The sequence below is a fragment of the Echiichthys vipera genome, assembly GCF_963691815.1.
Source record: "Echiichthys vipera genome assembly, chromosome: 5".
NCBI lineage: Eukaryota > Metazoa > Chordata > Actinopteri > Perciformes > Trachinidae > Echiichthys > Echiichthys vipera.
The window spans coordinates 23,827,914-23,841,077 of NC_139830.1; the positions used below are offsets into that span (position 1 = coordinate 23,827,914).

At 40.6% G+C, this 13,164-nt stretch overlaps 3 protein-coding genes across 3 annotated transcripts; all 3 read left to right on the forward strand.

The window, feature by feature from the left end:
* Positions 1-6,264: 6,264 nt before the first annotated feature.
* LOC310947216 (claudin-8-like) lies at positions 6,265-7,674 on the forward strand. Its single transcript, XM_083913957.1, has one exon. It carries the CDS (start codon positions 6,312-6,314, stop codon positions 7,185-7,187), a length of 876 nt encoding a protein of 291 aa, XP_083770083.1. The 5' UTR covers positions 6,265-6,311; the 3' UTR covers positions 7,188-7,674.
* A 1,008-nt stretch (positions 7,675-8,682) lies between these two features.
* On the forward strand, positions 8,683-9,453 carry cldn8.1 (claudin 8.1; the record flags this gene model as incomplete). Its single annotated transcript, XM_083913958.1, has 1 exon — positions 8,683-9,453. One exon carries the CDS (start codon positions 8,683-8,685, stop codon positions 9,451-9,453), a length of 771 nt encoding a protein of 256 aa, XP_083770084.1.
* A 1,846-nt stretch (positions 9,454-11,299) lies between these two features.
* Positions 11,300-12,499, forward strand: LOC310947214 (claudin-8-like; the record flags this gene model as incomplete). Its single annotated transcript, XM_083913955.1, has 1 exon — positions 11,300-12,499. One exon carries the CDS (start codon positions 11,300-11,302, stop codon positions 12,389-12,391), a length of 1,092 nt encoding a protein of 363 aa, XP_083770081.1. The 3' UTR covers positions 12,392-12,499.
* Between the last annotated feature and the right edge of the window lie 665 nt (positions 12,500-13,164).

Sequence of the window (13,164 nt, forward strand, 5' to 3'; positions counted from 1 at the left end):
TTAACTTATTCCCTGCAGTAGGGATCAACTGATATGGATTTTTTTAGGGCCGACGCCGATACCGATTTTTTTTTTTCATCAGCCTTAGCCGATGACCAATATGGACTGCCGATTTTCTTAAACTGATATTTGGAGCAAATACTACTTTCGCTCCCTCAATTTACATTATAAAAATTACACAATGATGATGACAAATGTTACAGGTCTCAATAAAAAAATTAAAAAAAACATTTATTGAACTTTAAAAAGGCGTCTCAAGCAACACTGAGCTGCTTATCTGTAAATAATGCCGGGAAAAAAACTATTGGCGGACACAGCAACCCGCAATGGCCGATACTGATACACCTAAAAATTGCAAACTACCCTGCAGCACTGCAGACATCCCTGCAAAACTCTTTTGTGATGTGAGGAAAAACAAATACCTAATGTGGACATGTCTTAGAACAACAACTTAGCAACCCGCAAAGTCAGTCTGAAAACTAACAACTGGACCTTAAGAAGGCGTTAAGAACTGCTTTGTGTTTGCAAGCCACGTCTGTGATGTCTGTCTAAATTGAAGAATAAAGTGAATGCATGGGGCCGGATAAGAAAGTGAGGCGCAGATCTTTTTTCAGTCAGTCTATTGGTTTGCAGTAGCTGTGGTGGCACCATAATAAATTCTATATATAGATAGACATAATAAAAACAAAACTAAGCCAAGCTCATGGAGCTCCACTCCATTCCAATAAAATCATCTTAATGTGTTAAGCAACTATTGTATCTCTAAGTGTCTTTCAGTGAGTGATGGTGGGGTCTACTTTTGATTTTATCTTTTACCAGAGCTCCTTTTCTTTGTCTGTAATTATTTTTTGATAGATACAATGTAGGTTCATCTGTCAAAAAAACTGCAAAATAATGTAGCAAGGGGAACAGTGTCAAAAACCAAGACGCCAATCACAGAAAAACTTAATTGGCAAAGATGAACACTGGTCACAAGAAGACCCTCACCAGCACTGACTGACACCAACAGTAACTTGGATATTTGCTGCTCAACCGTACAAAACAACTTAGATCCAGATCACTTGTCCCCCTCAGTTTCAAAAAACAAAACAAAAATGAGCTTCAGCAAATGAGTATTTACTGGAGTGCTATTGTGTTTTAAACTGTTGTTTTTTAATACCGTCCACCCCCTCTATCTTTTAATGGTACTGGACAATTGAGCAGTTGACGGAAAATGCCATAGTCCCATAAGTGGCATGGACACAGCTCAGCCACTGAACTGAATTTTGAATAATAAAAAGAAAGTTCTCGCACACATTCAGTTTTCGACAGGTATGTACAAAGGACAAAATAAAAAACAAATACAACAAAACGTCTCATCAATTTTACTCTGATAATAAAAAGCCGATTCCCACCTAAAGGCCCATTGACTCAATGAATCAAACCACTGCAAGAATGATACATTATTTGTGTTTCATAAAAGTATTTAGTATGCATTTACGATTCACATTAGAAAAGCTGAGTGGAAACTGCAAAAATTGATAAAACTTGTGCATAAAAGTTGTTGCATCCGCTTGAGGTGGATTTTGTCATTATCCTAATAGAGTTGATGTGTTCATTTAACTCCCATGGCTGTCTGTATCATCTCAGATATTCCCATAATGTGTCTTTGTTTCCGGACAGCATGAGACAGACAATACTACCTGACATCAAACAACTATTCCAAACAAATTCCCGAAGACCTCTTTGCAATTTTCTCTTGTAGATGCTGTTACATGAACAAAACTTGTTCTGCTCTGTTTACTGGCAGTCTGCGGCCTATAGCGACACTTTCTAACGAAGCTACGCTCCTAACCAGTTTATGGAAGCACACCTAATTCTCAAAAGATTGCTTAAAATTCACTTGACAGTTGAAGAGAAAACTATAGTTACAATTTGCCAACTGGTCAGATTGGTGTTCACAAAGGCAAAACTCAAACGGTACAAAAATTGTAAACACAAGTCATGGAAGAAATGTATAATTTTGAGTCACTGGCAGCTAAAAAGGTAAACGCTGTTTGTTTGTTTAAGCCTGTACATCCCTCATTCAAGTGTGCTATTTTGAGTTTTAGACACTGTCAATTTCCTGTTATGGCAAAGACCAATTTCATCAGCAATTTAAAGCTGAACATGGGTGCACGTGCCGGCCAGACACTATGATCTATGGCTCCCATAGCCTTATCTGCTCTTTTTATTCTCTGAGCTCTGTGGACATTCTGTCACCCAGGCTCATTCCCCTTCACCAGCCCCCTCTCTCTTGTCAATCACCACCCCCACCACAAATGCTCTGGTGCTCCTTTAGATAAAGGGGAGCGATCACTTCAGAGTTCATTGTGCTGCAGATCTGCAGGAACAGTATCTGCAGCAGTGCTAAAATGGGACAGGGTTGCTTTGAAGGCAGAGACCATATCTTACCCAAGATAATATGGCAAAATCTTGATTGATGGGATGTTCTTTCTATTTGTCCGGACAATTCATATCTGCATCTGAAATCTGAATATGAACACTCTATTAAAGTGGAAGGAAATGGAAACTACATGCAATAAAGTTCTTTTAAAATCTTAAAATGTTACCACAATCATTGTGGCTCAAGAATGTGCAGTCACATTTACATACAGCAGGTGGCACACACTCTGTAGTAGACATACATTATTTCCTGTTCCACTGCGCCAGCATTGACTGTGTATTCACTTACTTCTATTTGAGTCTTTTTTCCCCCAATTAATTCCATCTTAAATCAAAACCCAAAACTCTAATACCAAGAGCTTAGAGGTTACATCTACAGAAAATACTTCACAGCACTTTGAGTATATTTGAGTTCACAGCTTTTCTCAGCATGAGTGTATCTGTTTACATTTAAAGCAGCTGAGGATGTGACGACAGTATCACTGAGCAAACCTGCTCAACAGGCTTTCCAGTTTCTGTTCCTGTCCTTGCTCTCTCTCTCTCTTCTCATAAACAAGGGTTATCTTCCCTAGGCCAACTGAAGTTTGAATAAAGGAGTGGTTCTTCTATTGTTCTTCCTTATCTGCAATCAGACCATCTGCCTACCAAATAATGTCTTGTCTTACATAAAGCCAGTTAAAATGTGAATTTTCCTGGCAGCATAATACGTGTCTGTACACTCGTCATTTTGAAGTTATAACAGACAAATCAGTTGTAAGTAAAAGCCCTCTATGAGCAGATCAACTGACTGATAGATTTTTACAAATCTGTTTCACCATGTCAATTCACCATCCTTAATGTAGAGTTTATGAGCCTCACACTGAAGCCATAGAAAAACATAACATTTCAAATGTATGTTGTCTTCAATGAAACACACAATGACCCCATGTCTCACTTCAATTGATCCCCATAGTACACACACAAAGATCGAAAAAGAAGCAGTCATGGTATACTAGCCAGCATATGCTGATTTGGGAAGAAAATGTTACCCTATGGTAGTGAAAACTTGTTATCCAAAAAAGTCAAATGTAATTTATTTTCATGAAATAGGTTTTGGCCTCGAGATGTGTTTTGACTTTATCCAACTTTTTGAAGAGTTTGAAGAGGTTTTACAAGCCTAAGAAATATAACTTACAGAAGAACATGCACACTTTCACACTTCCACTGTCACCACAACTCAACTTGAAGGTTTTCACACGGCAACATAGCAATAGTCTTTTCATTTGTGCTGGCCATGCATGACAAGCAATGATGACAAATGCGTAAATCTGTTTGGTTTTCAGAAAAAGATAAAGATAAACAAATGCATTTTAGTTGAACTTGAAATAGTGGTAGGAGTTGAGGTCAAGTGAATTAAAATCAGTGGGATGGCATAGCAGGCAAGGTGATAACATCACAGATTTATAGCTCTGCAAAACAGATTGGTTAAGCAGTCTTTTCATTAGATGACACATGGGAGACGAGACTGCACTACCCTCGCCATTATTGTTTGAAATGTCTGCGCATGGTCCGTCGTTTTTTTTCTATGTCCGAACAGGCGCACCTAAAATGACGTAAGATAACGCTTGTACACGTGCGCACGCTCGTGCTCGTACATGTGCAAACGTGCTTTACAAAAGCCCACCTCTCCCAAACGGGCTGTGACCGGTAAGCGAACCGCTCATAGGCGTGGTACGGTTGCACTCACACTGGTCAAACGAACTAGACTTTAGCCGTGAAACGTGCTTGGGCACGGTACGGATGGACAGTGTGAATGCGCCCTAATTCTCCTGCCAGAGCTGCAGGCAGCCAAGGGACTTGTGTATGTCCATAGTTCTGGTTGTCATCTCCCTGTATGTCACAGAATGTGGGACCAAGAAGAGCAACTGTCATCAGCAACTTTTACAACCTAACTTGCTGTACTGTATTTTTTGTTCTTATTGCACTATAAGTGCTTCTCACATCCATTGTTTGTATTGTCTGCACAAATCCTTCATAATTAATGTAATTAGGGCTGTGCCATATGACGATAGAAAAACATCTGTCTTTTCATATTTTGCTCTATCGCTTATATTGCGGTGTCATAAATCATGCCCTTTACAGGACTGATGTGTGAAGAGGAAGTGAGCTGAAGGAGTCGCTCTGTGCGTTATAACAGACAGCCATAGAGATTCTCTCTTCATTAAATCACCAGAAAACAACTGTAACACACACAGGTCCAGTCTACACACACCAGAATCATGACACACATGCTCCGTGTATGACTCCGACACAGGCTGCAGTGTTTCAGTGGAATTCACAAATTAGCAGCTAATTAGCCAACGACTGTGCCGTCAATCCGACGGTCTGGAACAGCGCAGTGAAAGTGACACTACAGTTCTAAATATGGCCTACTGTCAGTTATTGTCAAAGAATGATACAGACAAAACATATTTCTGATATAACAACAAATCCTTTTAATAAGATGCCTGCATCAGAAATAACAGCGCTCAGTAACCAGCTGAGCAGCCAGTGCTGGACTCACATGCACCCGGTCTCTTGCATGCACTGCTGTCTGTCTAACACCCAGAATAAGAGGGTTTATTATTTCCGCACATCCACAGTGCAATTAAAAATAATAAATAATCCAAGAATATTCTGGGAAAACGTAATTTGCAGTTTGCCTTAATTGATAGCCTACCTTAAGTAAATGTGCTATATGATGACATATATCCTTATCTGGATATGAAAATTATCTATATCATGATATGGGATTTCGGTCATGTCGCCCAGCCCTAAATGTAAATCGTGTGTTTAACAATACAATTGGTTATTGCAAGTCTATACTGTCATGCCACTTGTATTGTGCTTTAATGGATGAGTTTCTCAACTGTCACTTTTAACTGCTCAATTGATCTTAATCCTTGTGGTAACAGGTCATGGCCAAGTAGTCACATCAACCTAGTCAACAGTTTGTGTGACTGTATTTTTCCAGTGCGTCATTCCTACAAAAACATGAAATACAAACATTTAACCAACCCCTCTTAATACCCCTCCATTATATTTATTGTACTAAAAACTAAATGCAACTGAAGGGTTAAAACTGCACAGCTACAAACAAAGTGTTTATATATTTAAGAGGGCAGGGAGACTTCAGTGTGACAGTGACAAGGTGAGAACTGCTGGCAAACAGACAATACTGTGTTACAATGAAACCAATCCTACTCAAGTTTCTGTGTTCAATACCTTTTCATCAGCTCAGGTTCAATTTAAAGAAGTCAGTTTGATGTGATCATCCTATCAGTTTCACTTTGAGAGAGACAAGAGATTGTTAACCAACACGCAGTTCAGCCACCATTTAAATAAATGAACTTACATTTAAAAAGGAACTATGGTTTTAATTTCACACCAATTTATATCATATAAGAAAAAGCACACATTAAATTAATCCAATCTTGGTACCAAGTTCCAACTAGAAGCAGCAATGAGATCTTAGGTATTTTTCATGTATCATATTTTAGCTAATCCTGTTTGCTCTTTAAATTACGTTCTTTAGTTTAAAAGGAAATGCTCTGTGTAGTATTGAAACTGTCTTGATCAACTGTGACTTTATAAAGTGATTGGATTGGTTTCTGATTAAGTGTTCTTAATCACAAGACCAAATGGTTGATTGGTAGTAGTGGCCGTTGCATTTGCATTCAAAACAAGCAGCACTCTTTGGTGTGTCCCCATTGATCTAGCTGTAAAGCAGTTCAACCAGTAAGATTGCATTGCATCTGTAGCATTTTTGTGGGTGTATAAGTTCCGTGACTTGCTCTTCTCCTCAGATTTGTTTCCTGGACTGGCAGAGTGCATCCACAGATCCACCTTTGGCTCTCTGTGTGACCGCAATGGCCTCTTACACTGCTTACAGTGGCTACACCAAGCCACCTCAATCGTACGCAGGCTCGTACTATGATGAGAAGCAGGCCAAGGCATATGCAGATTATGAGGACTCTGTATATGAGGAAAAAAAGAGAAATGAGAAAAAGGACCGTCGGGACGCCATCTGTTGTGAAGTAGTGGCCCTCGTTATTGGTTTCATTGGACTAATCGGAGTGGCAGCCGTGACAGGCCTGCCGATGTGGAAGGTAACCGCCTTCATCGAGGAGAACATCATTGTCATGGAGACCCGCTGGGAGGGATTATGGATGAACTGCTACAGACAAGCCAACATCAGGATGCAGTGCAAGGTGTACGACTCCCTGCTGTTTCTGCCCCCGGACCTCCAGGCTGCTAGGGGTCTGATGTGCAGCTCTGTGGCCCTGACCGTCTTTGCACTCGTTGTTGCAGCAGTGGGGATGAAATGTACAAAAGTGGTGGACCATCGGGCTCGCACCAAGCATATTGTTCTCGTGGCTGGGGGCTGCCTGTTCCTCTTGGCCTGTCTTACTACCTTAATCCCAGTGTCTTGGACCGGCCATGTCATTATCCGGGATTTCTACAACCCTTTGCTGATTGATGCCCAGCGTAGGGAGCTTGGTGAGGCTCTTTACATCGGCTGGGTGACCTCAGCTTTGCTTTTCACTGCCGGAGTGATACTGCTGTGCCGTCACGCTCCCCGCACCCAGGACATAGATGAGAGAATTATATATAACCCCAATGGAAATATCTACCAACCTGCATACACATACCAGCCGTACACTTACCAGCCAGCATACAGCTACCAGCCTCCCTACTCAGCACCCCCGCCAGGATCTGTAGCATACGCACCAAGTCAGTACTAGTGCGGGAAATTAACCACAGAGACTATTTTGGACTCTTTTTTTTTTTAAACCTGCCAAGATTTGGCACATTTAAGTAAGTTTGAAATGAATATGACCAAATGCTGTCACTGAAAATGGCCAAATCTTTCATTACTTTCTCAAAGAGGGCCAAATGTATCGCTGAGATTTATTATGGAACTGATTTTTCAACAAGATAAACTGTGCTGAATTATTGTACACTTTATTTGTTTCCATATTCTTGGTTTACATCCAGAGTATTTTTTTTTTATCTGTAATAATACATTAGTTGTAGATATCACTGTCTTAACAGCCTCTGCTGAAATGCTCTTTGAGAAAAAAAATGCACTAGGCCTTTTTCAGATAATATACCTCCAGATGATTTTTGTTCACCTTTTAGTTTTTGTTGTAAAATACATACTTCTTAAAATGCTTGCCTATATATCAGGTCAATTGTGGTGTCCAATAAAGGGATAACGTTGAAAAAGTATCAGAATTTTGTTCTTTTTTTTGTTGACTTGTTAAACAAAAGTTTGCCTTTGATTTAAAATTTCCTACTGAACCTGATCTAGCTCACGGGTGTGTAAATGGAAAGCTGTTATGCTGTTTTCATTGTTGTCAATAGAAATGTGGCTAAACTGGTAAAACCAGTCTCTTTACACAGGTCCACCCACAAAGCAAACCTGCCATTTAATTTCAACCAACCTAAGCACAGACAGACACAAGAGACCCGGACAAGAAATCCAACACTGACAGTGACACATGGGTAAACAAGTATTAGATCCTTCCCACGACCTTTCTCGTCCCAACTGCTCATCCACCTGCTTATCCCTGGTGTTTTCATCCTTCTGATGGATCGGTGGTGTTATGATTAATCTCTTTTACAGAATCTCACACACACACACACACACACACACGCGCACACGCACACTCACACGCACACTCACACGCACACACACACATACAATACTATATTTAGTCTACAGTGCTGTTAAAGTTGTAATTTTTAGTCATGCCTTGTAACATATGGGACTTCACAGTGAAAAAGACTGTAAATGATGTCCACACTTTACATGTAACTGGAAATACATTAACATAAAATCTGTTTTTACATGCACACAGCTACTACCTTAAAAATACCCTCTTTGTTGACGAACACCCTCTTTTTTTAAAGCTTCACTGTAACGTGTCATCTGAGAATGTAAATTGAGACTTCTGAATAAACAAAGTGGCAGCTAACAGCAACTCCTGGGGTAGGTGTACAAAGAAAAAAAAAGGCCTGGAGGATTATGTTTCCTAGCAACCGGTCGCAAGTCCCACCCCTCCCATGTGTCCGGCCACAGGGAGGAGGCAGAACAGGTGAACATCAACCTGCTCCTCCTCCTCCACTGGGATGCAAAACCACTCCATAGTAGGAATCTAACCGCTTCCTACTCCAGCTACACTGTATCTGTACATTATTCTATGTATGAGTTTGGAGGAATAAGAGGAGGACGGGATGGCCAACTCAGCACTGGAAATAGTGGGTCTGATAGTGACCCTGATTGGGCTGATTGGGGCGGCAGCGAGCACTGGGATGCCAATGTGGCGAGTTACAGCCTTCATTGGGGAGAACATCATTGTGTTTGAGACCCGATTCGAGGGTCTGTGGATGAATTGCTTTCGGCAGGCTGACATCAGAATGCAGTGTAAGGTCTACGACTCTCTCCTGGCCCTGCCCCCTGATCTACAGGCGGCACGGGGGCTCATGTGCTGCGCTCTGGCGCTTGGTGGCCTCGGCCTGCTGATCAGTTTGCTGGGGCTGCAGTGCACGTCATGTATCACAAACAACGACAGAGCTAAGCGGCTTGTCCTCATCATTGCAGGAAGCATGATCATAATGGCTTGCATCTGCGTCCTTATACCTGTGTCCTGGACGGGCCATGTCATCATCAGAGACTTCTATAACCCCTTGCTGATCGACGCCCAACGGAGGGAGCTCGGAGAGGCTCTCTACATCGGCTGGGTGGCCTCTGCCTTCTTGTTCGTTGGAGGATGCATGTTTATTTGTTGCAATCTGCAGTCTGAAGACAAAGGTTCAGAGAGGTATGTGTACTCAAGGAACTCCGACTACATGGCCTATCCTCCACAGCCACTACAGCCTCAACAGCTGGTGATAATTCCCAGACCACAACCCCAGTTTCAGCCCGTTCTGTCAAGACACCCATCAACTAACTATAGCTACCAATCCAGATATCCCTCTGTACGCAGCGAGATGGCTTATCTCTGAACATTTAAACTGGCTGAGATAACGATAATCACGGTTTTGGTCAATATAGGGGATTTCTTTATAATATGGCTGCCTTGCAGTGCAATCTATGATACATTTCCAATGTCAAAACGTAAAAAGAACTCATTTCAATAAATATATGTCATGTGAATGCAAACTGATCGTACCCATATGGATGTCTTTTTTTAAATCACTCTTTTTATACATTTAAGGGCTACTTTATGTTTTGTTTAGACCACTAGTTACAGAATCTTGATATAAGCCTTCATCGTAACTATAATCCTGAGTGACTGTGAAAGCCAATACGTGATTTCCATTACTATAATGTGTGTTGTATAATCAAATTTTATACTGACTTATTTTTTGGATAGGTTGCCAATTTTGTATGTCTATGCTGTATATAATAATTCAAGCAACCTTTAACCAATGACCAGTGTGACAGACGTATGTGTATTTGTGTTTACTGTTAAAATGCTTCAATTTTGGCACATATGACTGAGCTAATTAGTTGTACAGATAATTTATACCTCACAGATATTTCAAGCAAATTTCCTTCAACATTAGCTGTGCCTGAGCTGTGTATTTAAACTGACATCCCCTATCCCATCAACAAAACACACTACAAAATCATGCATCTGTGCTGTGCAAATAATATGTCACAGGCACAAATCATTGACAGTTGTCATATTTCATTTTTTGTTGTCGTTGTTTTTAACCAGTATTAGACACAGTTACAGGCACTAAACTTAGGACAATAAATGCTATATTGGTGACTAACTGTGTGAGAATTACACAGAAGTAGTATAATGCCCTAGAGCTCTTGGGAACTCATGGGACTGAACAAATGGCTGAGTAAACATGATATGCAGGTTTAAGACTGCTTGTTAAAGGAGCGGACAGCTTAGTGTTTGTGAAGAGCATGATCATTTAAGAATTTTCAAGTCACTTTGAATGGAGAGATGGAAAGCTTTGGACCAAAAGTTGTCTATTTAATTTCCTTGTTTATCCCAGCTCCATATGTTTTGAGGTTGGGTCTGCTCATTTCATTTTCAGTTACTTTAAAAGCAAGCTGCAGCTGTAGAATCTCATTGCCTAATACACTGGATGCAATGACAATAAACATAAACAGTCATGTCACTGATGTTTCATACCGAAAATATTCAATGATGTAATGTTGTCTTTTTCCATTGTTGCTTAAAGGTTACATCAGATGAGCAACCTGTTTGTCTTTTTTTCAACAGCCCTATGGTTACAGAAAATGGTATATTCTGACCTGTGATTTACAAAACTGTATTTTTGGTACTCAATAATCAATAACTGTTCGATGTGGGCTCCTTCTCTGTTTCATCAACTTTGAAAGCCATTTCTGCTCCCCCGTGGACTATCAAAGTACTGCAGGAGCTTATGTGCACCACTGTATATTTGTCTGCTTTTAAATTTTCATCACATACATTTATAGAGAATAAAAACATTGAAAGTGAATAAAAAAAAAAAAAACTTTCTGAAGTTGTGAGCTGTTTGTGGTGCATCTTGTTGGTGTTTTACTGCTGGAGAAGCTGATTACACAGATAAACCGCTATAGCCAGAGGAACCATAAACACAAAACAAGCAGAGGTCCTCTTTACCCTCATTGCCCTGAGCCAACCAGGTGACAGCAAAGCATCTTTCCCACAACAAACCACCTCTTACAGCATACAAACCCCCTCTTTCAGCATACAAACTGCATCAGATGAGAAGATCATCGCTGCCTTGGACATGTCTCTGACTCAGATTCTGAGATATTGAACTAAAGCATCAGTAAGCTAACCTCATTTTGAATTTGGACACAACTGAACTCTTGTGCAAAATGGTTCAAGGCATTTCGGAGATAGCTGCAATGTGTGTCGGCCTGATTGGGCTGATCGGGGCGGCGGCTACTACAGGCTTGCCCATGTGGAAGGTGACAGCTTTCATTGGGGAGAACATAATTGTGATGGAGACTCGCTGGGAGGGCTTGTGGATGAACTGCTACAGACAAGCCAACATCAGGATGCAGTGTAAGGTGTACGACTCCCTGCTGTTCCTGCCCCCGGAGTTACAGGCATCCAGGGGTCTGATGTGCTGTTCTCTGGCTTTGTCGGGTCTGGGGCTCCTTGTAGCTCTGGCAGGAATGCGTTGTACATCTTGTATTCAGGATAATGATTGGGCTAAGACCATCATCCTGATGGTTGCAGGTGGTATGCAGTTCACAGCCTGTATCTGTGTCTTCATCCCTGTGTCGTGGACAGGTCATGTCATCATTAGAGATTTTTACAATCCTTTGCTAATTGATGCCCAGAGGAGGGAGCTGGGAGAGGCTCTTTACATCGGTTGGGTGACCGGCGCCTTCCTTTTCGCCTCAGCCATGTTGTTCCTCTGCCGCCGTATACCCAAAGACAAAGGCTCATTTGACGTGTACCGCCAAGCCAACTTGCTCAGTTACAAGCCAGTACCCGGCAGGCCAACTCTAATGAACTATCATCCAATCTCGAGTGTTCCCAGCCTCCAATCTGCTGCATACCATCAGTCTCTGCAGAACAACGGCTATGTTGGACGACAACTTGCGACACCACTGCAAAACATCCCTCAAGTAATGACAAATAATGGAGCACTCATCAACCCTTCTGTCGTCTACACCCCGGGTCAGCCTGAAAATGCGTCATTGTTATACCAAGGTAGCATGGCTCACCTTTCCTCCATGAACAGTTCTAACCATGTTGGAAGCCTGTATACGCCAGGCAACTCCTTGTACATAAGCCAAAACACCATGCCATATTTACCGACTTATATCAGCAATCCTACCGCGTCCAACCAGTCCAGTTTTCATCCAGCTCCACACACTCCTATTTTCATAGGTTATAAAGCATCAAGGCTACAACCAGAGTCAAACAGTGGGAGCAGTGCTGGTGTATACATATAAACAGAAATTGATGGTGTTTTTTGTAGCTGGTTAAACTTTACCGACACAAAGCATGATGCTTTTATAGTTTTCATCCTAAGCTAATTTAAATTGTACATAGGCAGCAAGATGAAGGTAAATTATGTTTTTTCTGTTTATTCTAGGATTATTCTGATGCACAGACTAAATAATGTGCTCATCTTTTTTCTACTATTAATGCAGTTTTTAAAATATGTATTGCACAAAATAATTCTATATGGGTTGTTTCATCAGGTTGAACAAAACTTATGTTGTTGTTCATGTAAACAAAAGGTGACGATGTGCTGTTTTCATGAAGCCCCGGTACGGGCTGACTTTCCCAAAATAGAAAGACTTCATATCATAGCCTTTTGCATATTTGTTATCTGTCTGTTCATTATATTTTATGTTTTTGTGGTTATCATTGTACATGTTTCACTATATTTGTCTTTTACTAATTAAATCATTTACGTATAGTTATTTGTTAGTTTGTATTAGCACTGATGATAAAACTGACCCTAAGGTCTTCAGTGAGAAATGCTGATTTGTAGAATACAGCAGTTCATACAGTAACTTTGGCATTGTGTGGATTTCTTTCTGTTTTCCTCTGGAACAGCTGTTTTAAAGATTATATAATAATAATAAAAATATTATTATTATTATCATTATTATTATTAAATTTTGGCCCACATGTGTTGCAGTATAGAAATAAAAATAAAATAAGCAAAATAAACGGATTATTGTCAGAAATAAAATATAATAAAAATGCTAAGAAA

Bases quoted from the DNA above. Each gene is read 5' to 3' on its own strand.
- LOC310947216 (XM_083913957.1), top strand. From the start codon at position 6,312: ATGGCCTCTTACACTGCTTACAGTGGCTACACCAAGCCACCTCAATCG.